Raw genomic sequence first — 16,890 nt, 5'->3', positions numbered from 1 at the left:
AAAGGTGGTCAAAGGAAGTGCCCACATGACACATAGTGCAGCTCCCTGATGTAGGGAGGATTGCTTCAATAATAATAATAATAATAATAATAATAATAATAATAATAATAAGCAAAAGGCCACCCTACTGGGATCTGTGCGCATCATCCGAAAATACATCACACAGTCCTAGACACTTGGGAAGTGTTCGACTTGTGATTTTGTGATATGAAATCCAGCATATCTATCTTGTTTGCTGTGTCATACAATAATAATAATAATCATCATCATCATCATCATCATCATCTTTATTTATATCCCGCCACCATCTCCCCACAGGGACTCGGGCGGCTTACATGGGGCAAAGCCCGACGACATAATTAAATAGAATAACGAAAACATAATACCATTTACCATTTATGTGTTTTAAATGCAATTTTTTATCCTTGTATTGTTGTTTTAATTGATTGGCTTTAACTGTTATAATACTCTTGTTTCATATTGTATTACTGTTTTATCTTTTTTTATATTGTGATTTGTATTATGTTGCTGTTTATTTTGTCCTTATGTTGTTTGGGCCTTTGCTCCATGTAAGCCGCCCCGAGTCCCTGAAGGGAGATGGTGGGGGGGTATAAATAAAGTTTTATTATTATTATTATTATTTACAATTCACAGTATGAAAAAGATAAAAACAGCAATACAATATAAAACTGGTATATTATAACAATAGTTAGTAATATATCAGTCAACGACCAGGCACTGTTCTATCATCTCCATGGGTGGGGTACAATATAAAATGATGGCTAAAGTGCATAGCAGGAAGGATCTAGTAAAATACAGGCAATTGCTTCATGGAGCCATCTTGACTAGAAGCCAATTCATGGCTACTAGTCAAGATGGTTACCTAACCTGCCCAGGATCACAGGCAATATTCCTCTGCGTAGCAATCCAATAAGCCTCTATTGGCATATATAACAAGATAGTGTAAAATGCAATATACATTATACAGTAGAGTCCCGCTTATCCGACTTCCACTCATCCGACACACCATATTATCCGACACCCGGGGCCGGCAAAAAGTTTATGCAGAAATTTTGAATGAAACGATCGAATGGCACTGTTGTTTGGGTTTAGCCAAATAGGAGCTCCATAGAGTATTTGTGCTCTCACCTTTGCTTGGAAGACTTGCAGGGCTGGGAGAATATTTTGGTTGCTCCTGGAGTGATAGAACCTCCTGATGGCATGGTGCTCAGTTGGGCCAGGGCCAGTGTGTGTTTTAAATGTGTGGACCATGACAAGTTGTTGCTAAACCAGAGCCCTAGGTGTTTGAATTTTTTTACTTGCTCGATATATAGTGTCCCTTTACCTTCCAGACTTGCTTTTTGATGCTTTTCCCAAAAAAACCAAAATCTTGGTTTTATCGTAGTTCACCTGGAGGTCATTTATCTCACAGAAGTTCACAAAACTATGCAGGAGTCTTTTAAATCCCACACGAGAGAGGGATAGTAGGGCTGCATCATCCGCAAATAGCTTTAGGTTAATTTTGGGAGTATGCTCCTCCACTTGGGCTAGGGCTATAGGGAGATCGTGCAGGAAGATGTTAAATAGCAAGGGGGCTAGTACGCACCCTTGTTTGACTCCCTTTTTGACCTGGATTGGGTTCGACAGGAATCCCCTGTGATCTTTTACCCGGCATAAGGTTTGACCCTCTGTGTATCAATTCTGAGGGCTTGCAAGGCCAATGCCGCAAGTCAACTGTAGCGTCCTGAGACGTTTCCATGTTCTTGAAAAGCCCAAGTTTCTAGCCCCGAAGGATGGGAAGAACAGTCCGAAATCGCTCGTAGAGTTTCCAGTCGTTGGGAAAAACTCTTCCCTTGCAACCAACAAAAGCCAGGAAATGCCGTGCCAAATAAACAAACATTTCCAGATTACTTGTCATTATATAATGCATGCCATTTGCAAGAACGATTTTCCTGGCTCCAGATTTTGCTCTTTGAGAGAGGGGCCCTGATTTTATAAATTGACAAATGTTGGGTTTCTGGGTTTGGCTTTTGTTCTCCAGCCCACAGGGAAAGGGAGGAGGAATCTCTGGGTGAGAGCGCTGCCTTCCAAAAAAAAATTGTCCTCATTTATTTGACTTGGTGCTTTGCATTTGAATGGCATACATACTCTGTGTGTCTGTGATCGATGCTTAAAGTAACATGCTGTCTGGCTGAATGATAGTGTCCAGAGGAGAGTGACACGTATGGCAGAATTATTTGGGCAGCTGGTTATATTTAGCTCGGAGAAAGAAAAGAAGATTCGGAAGTGACTTGTGGTCCTTTCAAATTCTGCAATTCGATGTTCCCTTCGTCCTATATGATCAAAACCGTGCCTTTCTGCTGCCACAAAACATCTGTCGTAAGTTAGGAGCAGAAATGTGTCAAGTCGGTCATTTCACAAAAGAAGAGCCCACACTCATCAAACAATAATGTATGAACTTGCTATTTGGATTCTGGCATGGAATTTGATCGTAATGAAAAACGCCTGGAGCATCTTGGAACACTGTTGGCCCAAATGCTTGTTTTGGAAAAAAGATGTGAATGTCTCACCAACCTTTTAGCCATCGAGATACACAGGGCAACGTTTTGCTGAGTATTATGCCTCCCTATGCATATTTCTGATGGTCTTAGGAACCCCTTTGTCAGAGAAGGCTCAATACAGGTGAACGACAACTCCAAAACTCAAGGTCAATGCCCACCAAACCCCTTCCAGTACTTTATGTTGGTCATGGGAATTCTGTGTGCCAAATTTGGTTCAATTCCATTGTTGGTGGAGTTCAGAGTGCTCTTTGATTGTAGGTGAACTATAAATCCCAGCAACTATAACTCGTATTATATATAACTCAACCCCACCAGTATTCAGATTTGGGCGTATCAGGTATTTGTGCCAAATTTGGTCCAGATCCATAGTTGTTTGGGTTCACAGTGCTCTGCACATGTAGGTGAACTACATTTCCCCTAAATCACTGTCAGCTCCTCCCAAATCTTTCCAGTATTTTCTGTTGGTCATGGGGGTTCTGTGTGGGAAGCTTGGCCCAATCCTATCGTTGGTGGGGTTCAAGATGGGATTGATTGTAGGTGAACTATAAATCCCAGCAACTACAACTCCCAAATATCAAGGTCTATTTTCCCCAAACTCCACCAGTGTTCACATTTGGGCATATTGAGTATTCGTGCCAGGTTTGGTCCAGATCCATCGAGTCCACAGTGCTCTCTAGATGTAGGGAAACTACAACTCCAAACAGTGGACCTAATACTTGCAATGTGTTTCCGCCCCTCTTGTCCTGTAGGTTTTCAGCAACACGAATCGCACGGGCCGGATAGCCATCATTTTGTCTGGGTAAGTTGAAACCTCTATAAGTGGGAACACAGTTCACTCCAGGGGGAGGCATCTTGCTTTTGAAAATTATTATTATTGTTATGCTTCTTTCTCCCAGGACTGGGATGCAAAGCAGCTTATGATCTTAAAAGCCATCCAATGTCCAAATCCACAAAATATTAATATTAAAATAAAATTAAATATTTATATAATGTAATGTAAACTTTTATTACGGTCAATGACCAGCTCATATGTATTAAAGATTTATTTACGTATTTATTTACAGTATTTATATTCCGCCCTTCTCACCCCGAAGGGGATTCAGAGCGGATCACAATGCACATAATAATAATAATAATAATAATAATAATAATAATAATAATAATAATAATAATAATAATAATATCATAGAATAGTAGAGTTGGAAGAGACCTCATGGGCCATCCAATCCAATAATAATAATAATAATAATAATAATAATAATAATAATAATAATAATAATAATAATAATAATTCCGGAAGAGCTTAAAAACCTGGCTCTTCCAAAAGGCCTTCAATGTTTAATTGTTGCTGGATTGATCTATCTGTCCATTCCATAATAGTCCCATTGTTGTTGTCTTGCCATTTTATACCGCACTTTATTGTCCATTCAACTGTGAAATTTCCTTTTCCCATTTCGTAACACTCTGCATTTTGCCTGGGATCTACGAATTAGTCTCCTGTTTTTAACACTGTATCCTGCTTGTTGATTTTAATGATTGTTTTTATTGATGTTGATGTTTTTTACTGGGATAATTGTTTTATTGCTTTGTTACTGTTATTTGTTTGTTTTATCGGGCCAGGCCCCATGTAAGCCGCCCCGAGTCCCTTCGGGGAGATGGGGCGGGGTATAAAAATAAAGTTGTTATTATTATTATTATTATTATTATTATTATTATTATTATTATTTTATTTTTATACCCCGACCCATCTCCCCGAAAGGAATCAGGGCGGCTTACATGGGGCCAAGCCCAGTCAACAACAATAAAACAAAGCAATAAAACAGATCAAAACAACAATAAAAACAAGTAATAAAAAATCACATACAAGGACAAAAGATAAAATCTTGGATAAAATCTGGAAAACCTGACCATATAGACAGACACAGAGGCAATTAAACATTTAGACGCATATAGACAGACACAGAGGCAATTGAACATTTTCCAGCTTCTGGCTTCATGAGGGTATGCTCGATTCCGGCCATGGAGGAAGCTGCCGCTTCATTGTCCACTTGTGACACCGAGTCCTTGATGGAATACTTCCTCATTCCTTTCCATGCTGCTGGAATTTTTTATGGTGTTGTAAATTAGGGAAATTAGCCTCCCCACATATTGTGGTACCTAAATTTTCTACTCGACAGATGCAACTGTCTTTCGAGCTGCTTAAGTCGGCAACGAGCTAGGCTATAAATGGTCGCTCACTCAATCCGACCCGGGTTTCAAATCCAACCTGGGTTTCGATCTCATGACCTCTTGGTCAGTAGTGATTTATTACAGCTGGCTAGTAACCATGCTTTTTTGGGCCTCAATCCTAGTTGTGCTGCCAGGTAGCACAAGGGGGCAGCCAAGTCCCACTGGGAAGTCCTACCTACAGACTGGTTCCTCACCCAGACTTTTGGTTTCGCTCAACAAGAGATTCTCAACGGGGTCCTTTGTCAATTTCTTCTTCTAGCCTCATCCCTTTCCTGGTCATGCTCCCTGTGCTGGGGATCGGCAACCATGACGAATGCTACCAGAACTTCACCATGAAACATGGGTGAGTCGATCCATCTGCCGCTCAGTAGATTTGGGGGAGAGGCGGGTAATGACCAGACCCTGAAGCTCAGAGTCCCTTTTTTGTCATCAATACTTTGCATTGAATACAGGCAGACACATTTACCAAAAGTAGCCCATTGCAGCACACAGTGGACATATTGAATTGCAAAATTCAATATGTCCGTTGTGTGCTGCAATGGGCTACTTCCTTAACTTAAAAGAGCCGTTGTCTCTGGTAATGTAAACATGTTGTTTCCCACAACAGTCAGGAAGTTCTCCTTTCCTGTCATCTGAACCCATGGCTTCATTGAGTCCTAGTCTTCAGGGCAGCAGAAACAAAGCCTGCTCTTTCTTCCTTATGATGTATAGCAGTACGAAAGACATGACTAGATGTTCAAATTTGGTCCCAAGATGGTGAGGTTGAGAGGTTTGAAAGACGTAACATTTCCCGCTTTCCTGCCCCCTTCCAGGTGTCTCCTCATGCACACCGAGCTCGGCAGCCCCCAGCGGCCTCCCTGCTCTGCCATGTATTTCTACAGCATCGGCGCCTTCCTTGTTTCGTACGCAGCCAGCTTCCTTGTGATCTTGGTAAGAGGCGTAGGAACGGGTCCTCGGAGTAACATTAGGCAACATGGGGCCCCAAAACTGGTGGGAGCTCTGCAAGGCATCCGTAAACATGAGCTATGCCTACCTAAGCTGGGTTCCTATGCGGCGTTGCATTATGGCATGCCTGACCGCACTATGACCATACATACAGAGATGTTCTGCTTATGATCATTCTGATGGTTCCGCACAACATGATTAGAGTGTTACCGTTCCACTTTAACTGCCACGACAACTTCCTATGGAACCCAAGAGCTTGCAGTTGAGGGGAGAAGATATTTAGGGCCAGGCTTTATCACAGAAGGTTAACCACCAGCTGCGGTATTTATTTACTGTATATACTCGAGTATAAGCCTAGTTTTTCAGCTCTCTTTTTAAGCCCCCCTTGGCTTATACTCGGGTGAGGGTTCTGCTTGGCTTATATTTAGGTCAGCTTCTATTTGAGAATATATGGTACATTTATTATTTTTCTCTATTATTATTGGTATTATTACATTTATTATTTTTCTCTATTATTGTTGTTACTATTACATTTATTTTACTCTATTTTTTAAATTATTAATACATTATTTATTTATTTATTTACAGCATTTATATTCCGCCCTTCTCACCCCGAAGGGGACTCAGGGCGGATCACATTGCACACATAAAGGCAAATATTCAATGCCATAACATAGAACAGAGACAGAGACAAGACGCAGGCACGGGCTGGCCTCGAACCCATGACCTCTTGGTCAGAGTGATTTGTTGCAGCTGGCTTGCTTTCCAGCCAGCTGATATTATTATTATTATTGCATTTATTATTTTACTCTATTTATTATTACTTGTATTATTTTCCTATATTTAATATTATTATTATTACATGTATTATTTTACTCTATTATTATTAAAAGGATACACAAGCACATTGACATTGAAGAAGATGAGAATAATAATTTGATCAGAGTTGGACAGTCTTATCTTAAATTTGAGCTTTATGTAAATATTCAAAAACATTTAACCTACGGATGCCTCAATTAATGTAATTTTATTGGTATCTATTTTTATTTCTGAAATTTACCACCCTCGGCTTATACTGGAGTCAGTGTTTTCCCAGTTTTTTTGTGGTAAAATTAGGTGCCTCGGCTTATACTCGAATATATACGGTATTTACTATTTACATTATTTATATTCCGCCCTTCTCAGGACAGATCACAATGCACATATACATGGCAAACATTCAATGCCATTAGACATATGATGTATATAGACAGACCTAGAGGGCAATTTAACATTCTAGCTTCTGGCTTCATGAGGATATGCTCGATTCCGCTTCACCATCCACTTGTGACACCGAGTCCTTGATGGAGTACTTCCTCGTTCTTCTGCACACTGCTGGAAGGTTTTATGGTGTCATAAATTAGTTAAATTAGCTTCCCCTCATAAAGCAGTACCTAAATTTTCTATTCAACAAATGCAACGGTCTTTTCAGCTGCATAGTTCAACAGCAAGCTAGACTATTAATAGTCGGGAGCTCACTCTGACTCGGGCTGGCTTTGAACTCATGACGTCTCAGTCAGCAGTGATTTGTTGCAGCTGGCTACTAACCAGCTGTGCCACAGCCTGGTCTGCCCTGAGTCCTGAGAAGGGTGGAATATAAATACTGTAAATAAATAAATAGAATGTGACTAGCTGTGCCCGGCCACGTGATGCTGTGGCGAAGTATGGTGGTATGGGAAATAAAGTCTTGAGGAATTGGTGGTAGTTAAGGTAAAGGGTAAAGTTTTTCCCCTGACATTTAAGTCCATTATAAATGGGTTATATAGCTGTGTGGAAGGGCCTTGAATCATAGAATCATAGAATAGTAGAGTTGGAAGAGACCACATGGGCCATCCAGTCCAACCCCCTGCTAAGAAGCAGGAAATCGCATTCAAAGCACCCCTGACAGATGGCCATCTGTCTACACTGCCTTTAGTCTACACTGCCATATAATCCAGTTAAAATAAGATAATCTGTATTTTATAGGCACTGTGGAAGAGACCTAAGTGAGGCCTAATTCTGCCTATCCCCTGGGCTGAGTGGGTTGCAAGGAGACCAAGTGGGCGGAGCTTAGCCTTCTAACTGGCAGCCATTGGCTAAAAACAATTCTTCCTCTCCCTCTAATTAGGGCTTTATTTTTCTTTTCTTTTTGTTGTATGAACGTAGAGGCATGGATGAGGGGTTGTGCTGCCAAGTGTAGTGTTTCTGGGATGTGTAGTTTTGTTGTTTTGTCCTAGGCCGAAATTTCATTCCCCTTTTATATATATAGATGCTCTTTCTGGAGGGCTTTTGCTTGCTGAGTTCCCCTCCTCTCCCGCAGGTCCTGCTCCTCCGAGCCAGAGCCTTGTACAAAAGGTTTGTGAGCGCAACGGGCTACGTGGGTGACCAGCAGTGGGCCATGATCAAGATGGTGGAGCAAGGTGTGGTCTTGTACCCGGTGGTGTTCTTCTGCTGTTGGGGCCCAGGTAGGTACGGAAGGCCAGGGACAGACTGCAAGACCTGAAATGAACAGACAGACGCTGTCCGGCCAGAGGGATGTCAGGCTGCAATAGCATCCCGTTCTTTGTTTGCTTTTGCTCCTCATCTCCTCCTCTTCTCTTTTCCCGCAGCCTTTATCCTTGGACTCGTCAAAGTGACGTCTGTGAATAACATCACCCTGTACATGGTTCTTTGGGTTTTGGAGGTAAGAGTCCCTGACCCACCAATACCAGTCTTCTTTTAGTAGTCATTGTTTTTGTAATAAATGTTGCAATGTTTTGGTGCTAATTTCGTAAATACAGTAATTACTACATAACATTACCGTGTATTGAACTGCTTTTTCTGTCAATTTCTTGTATAACATGATGTTTTGGTGCTTAATTTGTAAAATCATAATGTAATTTTATGTTTAATAGGCTTTTTTCTTAATCCCTCCTTCTTATCCAAGATTTTTGCTTATCCAATGTTCTGCCGGCCCGTTTATTTTGGATAAGTGAGACTCTACTGTATTATCATTATCATTATTGTTGTTGTTAATTATTATTATTATTATTATTATTATTATTATTATTATTATTATTATTAGGGGCCCCTGGTGGCACAGTGTGTTATAGCGCTGAGCTGCTGAACTTGCGGACCCAAAGGTCCCATGTTTAAATCCCGGGAGCAGGATGAGCGCCCGCTGTTAGCCCCAGCTCCTGCCAACCTAGCAGTTCGAAAACATGCAAATGTGAGAAGATCAATAGATACCGCTCTGGCGGGAAGGTAACGGTACTCCATGCAGTCATGCCAATGGCCACATGACCTTGGAGGTCATAGAAATGGAGATGAGCACCAACCCCCAGAGTCGGTCACGTCAGGGGAAACCTTTACCTTTACCTTAGATTATTATCATTATCATTATTGTTGTTGTTGTTATTTATTAATTATTATTATTATTATTATTATTATTTTATTGTATGACAAACAAGATAGACATGCTGGATTTCATATCACAAAATCACAAGTCGAACACTTCCCAAGTGTCTAGGACTGTGTGATGTATTTTCGGATGATGCGTGCAGATCCCAGTAGGGTGGCCTTTTGCAGTTGGCAGATCGTAATTTTGTCAATGTCTATTGTTTCCAAATGCCGGCTGAGATCTTTTGGCACGGCACCCAGTGTGCCCATCACCACCGGGACCACCTGCACTGGTTTCTGCCAGAGCCTTTTCAGTTCAATCTTGAGGTCCTGAGAGCGGCTGAGTTTTTCCTGTTGTTTGTCGTCAATGCGACTGTCACCTGGGATGGCGACATCAATGATCCAAACCTTGTTCTTTTCCACAACTGTGATGTCTGGTGTGTTGTGTTCCAGAACTTTGTCAGTCTGGATTCGAAAGTCCCACAGTATCTTTGCGTGTTCATTTTCCACAACCTTTGCAGGTTTGTGATCCCACCAGTTCTTTACTGCAGGGAGGTGGTACTTGAGGCATAAGTTCCAATGAATCATTTGGGCCACACAGTTGTGCCTCTGTTTGTAGTATGTCTGTGCGATTTTCTGTGCGATTATTATTATTATCATCATCATCATGATTGTTGTTGTTTTATATTAATATCATTATTATTGTTGTTGTTTATATTATTATTATCACCATCATCATTATCATCATCAAACGTGTGGCCCTCCAGATGTTTGGGCCTCCAACTCCCAATTTGCCCAATGGATAGGGATTCTGAGAGCGGAAGTCCAAAACACATGTTAGGCGCCACTATCCTCAAGCCCTCGCCCGTTGTCTCCACAGGCCCTGACAGCATCTTCCCAGGGTCTCCTGAATTGCGCCGTATACGGCTGGACCCAGCACATGTTCCGCTGCATGAAGCGCAAGGCCTGCCGCGATGTCGACACGCAGACGCCGCTCTTGCGCTCACAGAAGAGGTTCTACGCCAGCACACTCCCAGCTGAGCCCCAGGGGAGCGCCAAGGCGGCTTCCACCTCCACCGTCTTATGAGCAGAAGGCCCAGCGAGCCTCTCCAAGCTGATCGTTGTGAGTCTATTCTCCTGCTCCTCCTCTTGCCCGGGAGGGGGCCACAGCCGTGTAGGTCCTGCACAACAGGTGCCGTGGGAGGGACGAGAGAACTTCCTTGGTCCCTTCCCGCTCCATCCTGTATATTTGCACAACACACCTTGAAAGGATAGGTGAAACCTGCACTAGTCAAGCCCGAGGAGGGTGCAAACCCTTCCTCCCTCCCTCTCTGTTTCACGGACACATCTTATTTATTAAATGGATAAAGAATCAGTGGAGGTGAGGAGAAACGTACCCACTCTCCAGCCTAGTGTATTTTCAGTATTCCAGGAACTGGGACAAACTGGTTGTTGAAGGATTGCGTGGAACGTCTCCCATATGCTGAAACAGGCCTTAGGGGATTATTCCGGTTGCCTTCTTGTTGTTCTTCCTTGTTTGACAGTAAAAGAAAAGGGAAATATGCGCAAGTCTTCCATTTCTATTTGTCTTGGTTTCAGTGGGTCTAATTGTAAGTGAACTACAACTCCCAGAAAGGAAGGCCAGTTCCCCCCAAACCCCTCCAGTAATCAAATTTCAGCATATCAGGTATGTGTGGCAAGTTTGGTCCAGATCCATCGGTGTTTGGGTTCACAGTGCTCTCTGGGTGTAGGTGAACTACAACTCCCCTACATATTAAGGTGAATTCCCTGCAAAGACTTTCGGTACTTTTTGCTGGTCATGGCGGCTCTGTGTGCCAATTCCATCATTGGTGGAGTCCAGAGTGTTCTTAGATTGCAGGTGAACTATACATCCCAGTCCCTACAATTCTTATAAATCATGGTGAATTCTCCCCAAACCTTTCTAGTGCGTTCAGTTGCTGATCAATTCCTCTGTTTGCTGTGTGTCATAGAAAAGAGTAGGCGAGGTTTATGGGAGAGGCAGTGGGCGGGGTTATGCAAATTCCACACCAATGGAGAGAGTCAGAAACACTGGGATGTCTGTGGTGGAGGAAAAACGGAAAATCTAGGATTAAATTGTCCCTGTATGAAAGCCTGCACTTGGATAGTGGGCAGTGTGGTGTTTGTGGAGAACGTTGGCAAGGCTCTTGGATATGTTTATGGCGCTCGCAATAACCTGCAATGTCATTGGAGGGCGGGAGCTATGGCTATTTGTGGAAGTGGAAGCTTGTCTGTGCACACATACATATTTTCACTTTTATTATGTGTATAGAACAGGCATGGGCAAACTTCGGCCCTCCGGGTGTTTTGGACTTCAACTCCCACAATTCCTAACAGCCTACCGGCTGTTAGGAATTGTGGGAGTTGAAGTCCAAAACACCCGGAGGGCCGAAGTTTGCCTATGCCTTGTATAGAAGATTCCTTGTGTTGGTGGGGCTGCAACACCTTTTTCTGCTTGGCCACAGGGAAAATACGTAGAAAGACTTCTAACTTCTAGTTCAGTCTCATGTTTTCGTTGTTCAAGGGTGATCGGAGTTTGGAAAAGTTACTTTTCAAGGCTATAGGCCAGTGCTGTTCTGCCGGCGGCGAGGTGGGTGGGTTCTAACAATTGTCCTCAAAAGGTAACTTTTACAAGTTTGGTTGCAAGTTAAATCATACAATCTGTGTTACTGGGATCCGTGGAGAAATATCCCGCATTACAGTAGGGTCTCACTTATCCAACACTCGCTTATCCAACGTTCTGGATTATCCAACGCATTTTTGTAGTCAATGTTTTCAATACATCGTGATATTTTGGTGCTAAATTCATAAATACAGTAATTGCTAAATACAGTAGAGTCTCACTTATCCAACATAAACGGGCCAGCAGAACGTTGGATAAGTAAATATGTTGGATAATAAGGAGAGATTAAGGAGAAGCCAATTAAACATCAAATTAGGCTATGATTTTACAAATTAAGCACCAAAGCATCATGTTATACAACAAATTTGACAGAAAAATTAGTTCAATATACAGTAATGCTACGTAGAAATTACTGTATTTATGAATTTAGCACCAAAATATCACAATGTTTTGAAAACATTAACTACAAAAATGCATTGGATAATCCAGAACGTTGGATAAGCGAATGTTGGATAAGTGAGACTCTACTGTACTTTGGACTAAAGATAACTGGAAAAACTTATTGACTCGAGTATAAGTCAAGGGTGGGAAATGCAGCAGCTACGGGTCAATTTAAAAAGTAAAAATAGATACAGTAGAGTCTCACTTGTCCAAGCCTCGCTTATCCAAGTTTCTGGATTATCCAAGCCATTTTTGTAGTCAATGTTTTCAATATTTTGTGATATTTTGGTGCTAAATTTGTAAATATAGTAATTACAACATAACATTACTGCATATTGAACTGCTTTTTCTGTCAAATTTGTTGTCTAACATAATGTTTTGGTGCTTAATTTGTAAAATCATAACCTAATTTAATGTTTAATAGGGTTTTCCTTAATCTCTCCTTATTATCCAACATATTCGCTTATCCAATGTTCTGCCGGCCCGTTTACGTTGGATAAGCGAGACTCTACTGTACTTTGGACTAAAGATTGGACTGGAGAAACAACTGATCTGTCAATTGAGCATGGAACGTGACTTCTAAACAAATTCACGCTTTTTTTCTCTCCCTTGCCAATGTGACAAGTTTGAAGTTTTATTCCAACACATATAACATCACAAGGATTTTTCATGCTAAAATTAAAAACTATGGAGATAAGTGCATGGGTCTGCTTTCTCACTTTTTGGAGAGAGAATTGTCCAGGTCAGTCAAGGCCTAGACTGGTGTTCTTGAGGGAATGGCAAAGCCCATGTGGTCCACGTTTACTGCCCTACCCCTGTCTCTTGTGCTCTCTATCATACTACTTTGAGAGATCCTAATAGTTCTGGACCTCAATCCCCACCACTGGGCGAGTTTGGGTATCATTGACAACAGTTTGGGCACGATGACGGTGATGGCGGCGATGGAGAGCAATGCCAGCGGGATGATGGTGCCAAAGGTGTACCTCACCAGGGACGTGCTCCAGGACATTAAGGGGAATCCTCCGTCAATGCTTCCCCCCGTGCCCCAATACTTGCAAAAGGGAGGGGCCCATCCCTCGTTGCAGTGGCAATTGTTGTTGTTGTTGCAAATGCCTCGTCCGCTGCATTTCTTCTCCGGGTTGCACTGCGACCGCAGGATGGTGGCCGGGATGCAGGTGCGGTTCATGCAGATCCTTTTGGGGCCGCACATTGTGCCGTCGGGCACCACGCCGAGGTCATAGCGGTCGACTTCGCCCTGGTAATCGATGCTCCAGCACTGGGTTTTTGCGAGCGGCACCCACACAATTTTCATAAATTTAATGTCGTTGGGGACCACTTCAACGTCGGTGCAGTGTATCCGACCACACAGGACGTCTTTCACCTTGCATTTCACGTATTCCTCTCGGATGCGGTTCCCGCCACAGTTGCCAATCGCACTCCCGACAGTGTTCAGCGCACGGAAACAGCTCTCCGGAGCCACTCGAGATCCCTTGCCAAAGACTCTGTCACATAAGAAGTTGTGGGTCCAACACTTCTTCTCATAGCAAAATGACGCCTGTTCGCTGCACGGTGTCCCGTCCTGCACGTAAAGGTCAGTGCGGCACCACTGCGAGTCTCCAGGGCAATACTCTGGAAGGTCACATTCGCTGATTTTGGTCCGACAGACTTGCCCGCTGGGAAGATACCGGCAATTTTTACAGCAGGGTCCGGTGGAACACGTGGCTTTTCCCTTAAAGGTGCAGTCGGGATTGCAGCACTCGTCTCCTCTGCATTGCTCGGGTCCCCCACAATCGCACTCTTCTCCGATATCCAGCACGCTGTTGCCACAACGCTTGACAACTTCCACATTGTGGGGGACATTCCTGAGGCATTCCAACTTATCGAGGAGGGCGAGCTCTAAGAAAGTGTTAAAGCTGCAGTTACTGAACATGCTGACGGTGCTGTAATACGAACTCATGATGCAATCTTGGTATGGACCACAGAAGCAGGTGTGGTCGTCGTCGACGAGCCCCAAGTGATGGCCAAGCTCATGAGACACCGCCTTGACAAAGAGGATCAAGTCGCTTTCGACATAGGCCTCGACCCCCACCGCAAGCTCTTGTTTGCAGATCCCACCTTGAAAAGCCTTCCCAAAGCTGTCACTAAAGTTTTGGTGGAAGAACAAGTGGGTCGTGTCATGATGCGGAAACATGTCGAAATGCGCCAACTTCCAGGTGTTGAACTCATTCAGCGTGGTGGTGATGTCTTTGGTAATGTCGATGTGGTTGCCGTTGGTCCAAATCTCCAGCCCCATGATGGTGATGTGCACATTGAGGGGCCGATAATGCGCATCCACCATGTTGAGAACGTCCAAAACTAATTGGAGCACTATAGTTTCGTTGGCAGATTCAATGAGAAACATGGCATGGTCTACCACAATATAGATCTCAATGTACTTGGGATGTGTGGGGTTGGTGTGCAGATCTTTGTGAGATCGACTTGCTCTTCTTTTGGGTTCTTCTGCCTGCCGCTCCGCCTCTTCGCCTCTCATTCCGCACCCCGAGGAGTTGGCCTCCAAGTCTTCCGTGAGATAGAGAAGATGCTGAAACGTGGAGGAATCCTTAATTGGCTTGATCCCATAATCTTTGTCACCGATTTTCAGGTAGCCCTTCAGACCATTGCAAGTGCTGAGGGTGACAAGCGAATCCATGACGCCTTCCACATGCCCTTCGTAGTAGCATGCCCTAGGGATGTAGGGCTGGCTCTCAATCTGCTTCCCTTGGGAATCGTATGTGAACACCGGAAAGTTTTGAACAGGAACGTGCATCTTGGGCTTTAGTCGGATGATATACTCCTTCCCTGCTGCCTTGATGATATAAGCATGGTCATCCTCCTTTGTTGGGATCAACTGCCGTGGGATGATCACCTCATAGGAGGAGCTGTAGGTGGGAAAGATGAACCCCAGCAAGACAAGACAGGCTCCCAGTTGGGAAACCAGCCTGTTCCCGATGCCTTTGCCACCACTCTCCATGATTCGCATCAGTCTTGGTCCAATGGCCCCTGTCTTGAATGACATCAAGAAGAAAGAGTGATGGATGGGGACTCTGCAGGTCTTGATTTGGATCCAGAGCACTTCTTTAAGACTCAAAACCAAAGAAAACAACTGACAATGATAATCTCCACCAATTCTGTCTTAAGTTTTTCAACTGGGAGTGAACTGAGACACGTTCTGTCCACCAGCATTGGAAAGGGGCCCACCAACGTCCCACCAACGTCCTGGACCGATGTGTTCAATCTTTGCATCACCAAGGGTTCTTGGAGACACTCGCAGGGCCGTACCAAGTCCTCCATCAGAGGGAAAGAGAGAGTTGTGTTGGACACCTGACCCCAACGTCCCACATTATGACCCAGTCTTGTCAGATATACCAACGGGGATGAAGATGGGGACAAAGGAAGGGTCAACGGACAGAGCTTGGCTCCAGATGCTGCCCCCCAGGATGCCTTCTGCGGTGGGAAATTCCAACCAAGGAGCCGTTTCTTTGGCTTTTTTTGAATGGCAACATTCCACCGGCCTTGGAAGGGAAGGGAGAGGAATGTATAGCTGTTAGTGTGGCTTCCTTGCGCGGACTGCTTTCTGCTTTAGTATGTCCTGGAGCAACCAAAATCTGGGTTGTTCTATGTCTTTCGGGCTGTGTGGCCATGTTCCAGAAGCATTCTCTCCTGACGTTTCGCCCTCACAACCTCTGAGGATGCCTGCCATAGATGTGGGCGAAACGTCAGGAGAGAATGCTTCTGGAACATGGCCACACAGCCCGAAAGACATACAACAACCCTGTGATCCCGGCCATGAAAGCCTTCGACAACACATCAACCAAAATCTGTTTGGGAGAGACACAAGGTGTGATTCATCCACCTTGGAAGAATCATACTTCCTAGACCAATGATGGGCAAACTTTTGCGCTTGGTGTGTCAAAATTCACCAAAAAACCTAGCATGACTTCACAATATGTATAGTTTAAATAACAAAAATATAATTGTAATATATAATTGTATTTAATAAATCAAAAACTATTGACTACCATTATTTCCATTTACAACAATCTATGGTACCTCTTGCAGTTTCCACACTGATTTCTCTCTATTCTAGTTTCAATGTAGTCATGAATAATGAATAATAATATAATAGTAATAATATGATAATATATTACAATAATAATAGAATGATATTATATATATGTGTGTAATGTGCATAATTCTCATGGACTAAACAACAAAACCACTGGACCAAATCACATCAAATTTGACCACAAAAGACATAGTCATTCATTCAATCTGCATATGGCAGCGTGTCAGCAAAAATGGCTAGGCGTGTCAGTGCTGACACGGGTGTCATAGGTTGGCCATCACTGTCCTAGACAATACAACCCCTGGATCTGCGGTTTCATTTGTCCACCTTTGACAAACAATATCCTTTCTGGATGTCTTCTAAGTTTAAAATCTCCCCCCTCCCCTGAAAATATGGTAAGAAGGACCCCACTTCTGAATGTCGAGAGCAAAACATTTACAATGTGTGTGTATGTGAGTATGGGGGACTCATGTGGCCTAGAGCTCGCCAAAGCCAGCATAGCCTATTGGTTTTGAGCGTTGGGCTGCAGCTCTGGAGACCAGGCTTGAAAT

At 43.3% G+C, this 16,890-nt stretch overlaps 2 protein-coding genes across 3 annotated transcripts in view; one reads left to right on the top strand and one right to left on the bottom strand.

The window, feature by feature from the left end:
- Positions 1 to 10,695, top strand: part of tmem116 (transmembrane protein 116) — a 31,663-nt gene extending 20,968 nt beyond the window's left edge. For both annotated transcript variants that reach the window (XM_062958398.1, XM_062958399.1), the window contains 6 exons: positions 3,311 to 3,360; positions 5,050 to 5,133; positions 5,603 to 5,720; positions 8,074 to 8,218; positions 8,363 to 8,436; positions 10,012 to 10,695. In XM_062958398.1, coding sequence (XP_062814468.1) covers positions 3,311 to 3,360; positions 5,050 to 5,133; positions 5,603 to 5,720; positions 8,074 to 8,218; positions 8,363 to 8,436; positions 10,012 to 10,218 — 678 coding nt within the window. In that variant the 3' untranslated portion in view covers positions 10,219 to 10,695. The remainder of the gene's footprint in view (positions 1 to 3,310; positions 3,361 to 5,049; positions 5,134 to 5,602; positions 5,721 to 8,073; positions 8,219 to 8,362; positions 8,437 to 10,011) is intronic.
- Positions 10,696 to 12,520: 1,825 nt separating this feature from the next.
- On the bottom strand, positions 12,521 to 15,787 carry LOC103279958 (disintegrin and metalloproteinase domain-containing protein 20-like). Its single transcript, XM_008117332.3, has one exon. The coding sequence runs from the start codon at positions 15,287 to 15,289 to the stop codon at positions 12,989 to 12,991; it is 2,301 nt and encodes a 766-aa protein (XP_008115539.1). The 5' UTR covers positions 15,290 to 15,787; the 3' UTR covers positions 12,521 to 12,988.
- Positions 15,788 to 16,890: the final 1,103 nt, after the last annotated feature.

The sequence above is a fragment of the Anolis carolinensis genome, chromosome X (assembly GCF_035594765.1).
Source record: "Anolis carolinensis isolate JA03-04 chromosome X, rAnoCar3.1.pri, whole genome shotgun sequence".
Classification (NCBI taxonomy): Eukaryota; Metazoa; Chordata; class Lepidosauria; order Squamata; family Dactyloidae; genus Anolis; species Anolis carolinensis.
The sequence above is the reverse complement of the archived record's forward strand: the minus strand, read 5'-3'. Positions and strand labels throughout refer to the sequence as shown.